Genomic DNA, 4,467 nt, shown 5'->3' on the forward strand with positions numbered 1-4,467 from the left:
ACCTTTAAATTCCTCTATAACTACTTCCAAACACATTCACTTAAATTTTCACTATATGGTACATATTCACATTCTTTATTGACTGTATATCAAATATATTTTAAATGTAACTGAAGATATGACATAATACAACATATAATATTCAATAAAATACAAAGACTTAAATCTTATTGTATAGACTAGGTCATCAAATCACTACGTTGCCTGTAGGAATTTTTAATGTCCAGCAGGTGTCAGTATTGAGCGACACAGTATCGACACTGTATCAATACAGTGTTGCTATGAGTCGAAACGCCTCATGACGCCTCATTTACCCATCACTAGGGCTTAGGAAATAATAATACCAAAAAAATAAAAATAAATAAAAAGGACCTGTGTTGGACCGTGAGGAAGGTGGAGGCCTCTGGGAGAACATGGAAGCTTCATTCAGAACAAGCCCAAGATGGGATTTGAACCAAAGACTTCCTCGCTAAAATAAACCAGCTCCAGTGCTAGGGGAACTGTTCAGTCAGCTGAAAGTAATTAATGTATAATGTAACAGCTGTTTAACAACAGTGGGATCTTTGCATGGCAGAGACTTGAAACGATATTGATCTCAAACTAGTTGACTAAAATGAAGGAAAGAAAAGCTTCATAAAATTTGATCTCACACAACTTAACCAATATTTAGAGATATGTTGTACAATTAGTTTTATTTCCCTTCTTCCAACTTTGGTTGATAACAAAACATGAATTCATTCATTTTCCATATATCTGTGTAATCATTACAGGGGCCTGGTGTCAACTCCAGGATGATAAAGAACATGACTGCTGCTCTCAGTTCCTTCTTGTCCTTTCAGCTCAGTCATAAAATTACATTAACTTTAATACAGAGGATGGTGTTATGATATTGTTAAAAAGAATTCTGTTAAATACACCCCTTAGGTGTTTTGGTGGATGCTTGGCTTAGTTAGTAAAACCAACACTGCAGATAGTACACATCAGCACACACAGGAATGTACATTACCATGACGACCCCAGTATAGTCTTAACCCTAACTAATGAAACATGATTCAAATCAGATTTTAAAATACAGAATTGTAAGTAAACGAGTGAAAGTGAGAAATTATTTAAATGTACAAGCGCAAGTAATTGATTGGTTTATACAAGTAAACATAAATTCTGATAAATGTAAGAAGTAGCTGAAGAAAATCAATTTAGCAGATAAATGATGAAACCTTGAGACAGAAATGTGAGCCTAAACAGAGCACTTTGCTGAGGAACATACTACCTCATGTTCAGGTCTCTCTCACTCAACAGAACCAACACAGCCTCAATATCAGTGTACAGGACTGATATTACAGATAACCAAACTACCATATTTTATAAGCAACAGAAGAAGGTCATGGAACCTGAGTCCAGATTTACCGTCTTTCAGAGTAAATGAAGTAGGCTGGACGATAAATCAGTAACAGTATATATCAACAATAGACACGTGATCAATATCCATAGAGGAAATATGCGACAGAACATTCAGTATATAGAATATTCGCTGTATTCTCTAGTGGTTTATGGAGGATGAAGAAGCATTTCCACACAGAATTCAGACCTGAGCCTTGTTCAGAACCGTTGGGAAGCTTTGAGCAGTGGTCAGCCTCTCCCATCATCAGTACAAGACCTTGGTCAAAAATGAAACAGGATTTCTATCAGTGAGGTTACATGTTTCTTCTCAACATTCCAGACTGTCTTTGCTGAAGCAGGAACAGTTGGAGAACAATTTGCGTATTTGCCAGAATTAAAATATGGAAACAAAAACAATAAGGAGAGAAATAAGCCTGTAAAAACTGGTAAAGGGCAGGCTGGAGATGCTATGTGATAAACAAATGAGAGGGCGGAGCTCATTAATGAGAGATTCTGAAATCTACCAATCAAGACATGAAGAAAAAAGACTTTTATTTTGGTAAGAACTAGTAGTTGGTAGTTGTTGAGGTGAACTAGCTGAGGCTAGGAACATCCTCTCATCATGGACTCATTATTACTTAACCCTGGGATTGAGCCTGGTTGATCAGTTGAGTTACTTGGATTAGGCCAGTCGTGGATGTTTGGAATGTGCGATCCTTTGCCAATCTGTCATTTGAACTCCAAGCCATAGAACCCACTGTGAAAGCAGAGTTGGTTTCTAAGAGTTTTGGATGCTTGTTATTTTAGGTTTTTGTTGCTTAACGTTTTCTCAATAGAAACTGGATGAATCTCCGCGATGCAGAGACGGGGAAGGTGCTGTGGCAAGGAACAGAGGATCTGTCTGTGCCAGGGGTAGAACATGAAGGTATGTTCACTCAGTACATATTTTATTAAATGCATAAGTTTGATTGCTAGGCTCAGATAGGAAATGTGATTATCAGGTGGCCTCAGTCAATGAGTTTGGGACGACATTCAAAAACACGAGATCCTCTGAAGACAAAGTCATTTTGTGTCTTAAAATTTGATCGGTCATTCGGTCATATTACACGCATATCTCTAGTGAGGTCGCTGGTGCCTGTCAACGGGCAAGGGGTGGGGCTACCCTGAACAGGAGCTAACCCTATTCAGGGGTTACCCTGGAATAATTAGTTGCAGACGAAATAATTAGTCTGCAACTAATTATTTCGAGTGGGCTGTGGTATGGGGGATGGAACACAAAATACAAAAAATCACAGTCAAATCAGCTTCAGAAAACTTCAGAGTAATTGTGTCCTATTCCAATCCTTGAGAGCTAAAATAAACTGGAAGGTCATTTTTAACAGGTCCTCAGGACTTCATGAGTAGTTTGGTATTGCTGATACACCAAACAGAAGTCAAGTTTAAATGTCTCAGGAAGATATCAATTTAAATTTTGAACACACCTCCTTTTTAACCCAAAATTTCTTTTAAATTTTTCTGATTTAGTTCAGTCTATTTTTTGAACTGTAACGCTTGGTTCTGAGTGTAGGCACACACAGCAGCAAACCATGACACCTTGTCCTCCAATGGTCTGGTCCCTGTGGATTACTTTTTGTTTTCTTAAATGTCCCTGAAGCTCTAAAATGTGTAGCAGAACTCAGATCTTTAGACCTTTTATTTTATTTATCCTTTATTTTACCAGGTAGGTTGATTGAAAACAAATTTTCATTTTTAACAACAGTCTGTTGAACCTGGTCCTTGTGATTTGTTGTGCAGACCTGTTGGTGGTAATGCACATATCATTTTTATGTAATTTTTAATAACTTGTTTACAGAAATTATTCATGACAAGCCCCACTAACTTTCTTCCACGTGGTATGTAAACAAACTGCTTCTGGTTTTAGGTTTCCATTGTGCTTGTCCCTCCATCTTGACCAGATAGTCAATCTTAGGATTGCTTCTTAAATGAGCTGTCTTTAGATTATTGTGATTATTTTATTTTTTAACAAATTATTTAAATTTTTTTAGCTCGCGTCCCAAAGAAGATCCTGAAATGTAAAGCTGTTTCCAGGGAGCTGAACTTCTCTTCCACTGAGCAGCTGGAGAAGTTTCGGTTGGAGCAAAAGGTTTTCTTCAAAGGACAGTGTCTAGAAGGTAAGCAGTGATGTTGCTGCCGGCGACAGCAGTATGCCCGACTTATTTCATACAGACGCTAATAAGTTACATATTCATGTTTCAACACAGATAATGGCAGTATGTGGAATTAAAGCCTAAATTAAATTGGAAAATTACTCATTCTGTGGAGCTCTGCCCTCTTAGCTTATTTTATGTAATTAATATTAGTTTCATGTTTTAAATGTTTTTTTGTAATAATCTTGAAATAATGGGAATAAAATGTTTCTTGTGAAATGTAAAAATATTACGATTGCTAGGGTCAGAATCCTTGTTTTTGAGCTCAAAGTGTTAAAGCAGTGTTTCTCAACCTTTTTTGGGCCAGCGCCCCCCTGTCCATTATCCAGGTCCCTCACTGCTCCCATCAAAAAAATTGTAGGCTACTTTACACTGAATATTATTTTATTATTAATATTACTATCACTATTGTTGATGTTTTGATTTTTATGGTTGTTTCTGTATTTATCATTAAAAATAATTTCTCAGAAAACAAAAAAGCAATGTGAATAGAAATTATTTTTTACAGAGGTCTACTAAAAATGCAATGGATATTCAATTTAAAATTGTTAGGCCTAACAGCAGCCAGTCAGTGGAAAAAATATTCTTGTTCTGAGCCATTTTCTGATGTTAGATGTTAAATATTGCACAAAATGACCAGATAAAAGATGTACAACAATGCCAGCCCAGTTTAAACTTTGAACTATTTGCAAAAGACTGAGCTCTACAACATTAAAACATGGATAGAACTGCAATTATTTCAAACACTGACAGCTGTTTTTTTCCAGCTTTCAGTGGAAAAAACAAAATGTTCAGATCCTTTTAATGTCATACAAATATGGTACAGAAACATGGATTATATCTTTATATGGACCTGTCTATTGATTTATAGATTAATAGT

The 4,467-nt window shown here is 36.2% G+C and overlaps 1 protein-coding gene across 2 annotated transcripts in view; it reads left to right on the top strand.

The window, feature by feature from the left end:
• pde6d (phosphodiesterase 6D, cGMP-specific, rod, delta) overlaps window positions 1–4,467 on the top strand; it is a 15,719-nt gene that overhangs the window by 4,781 nt on the left and 6,471 nt on the right. For both annotated transcript variants that reach the window (XM_016664147.1, XM_007578188.2), the window contains exons 2-3: window positions 2,217–2,305; window positions 3,426–3,551. In XM_016664147.1, coding sequence (XP_016519633.1) covers window positions 2,217–2,305; window positions 3,426–3,551 — 215 coding nt within the window. The remainder of the gene's footprint in view (window positions 1–2,216; window positions 2,306–3,425; window positions 3,552–4,467) is intronic.

The sequence above is a fragment of the Poecilia formosa genome, unplaced genomic scaffold (genome assembly GCF_000485575.1).
Source record: "Poecilia formosa unplaced genomic scaffold, Poecilia_formosa-5.1.2 Scaffold470, whole genome shotgun sequence".
Lineage (NCBI taxonomy): Eukaryota > Metazoa > Chordata > Actinopteri > Cyprinodontiformes > Poeciliidae > Poecilia > Poecilia formosa.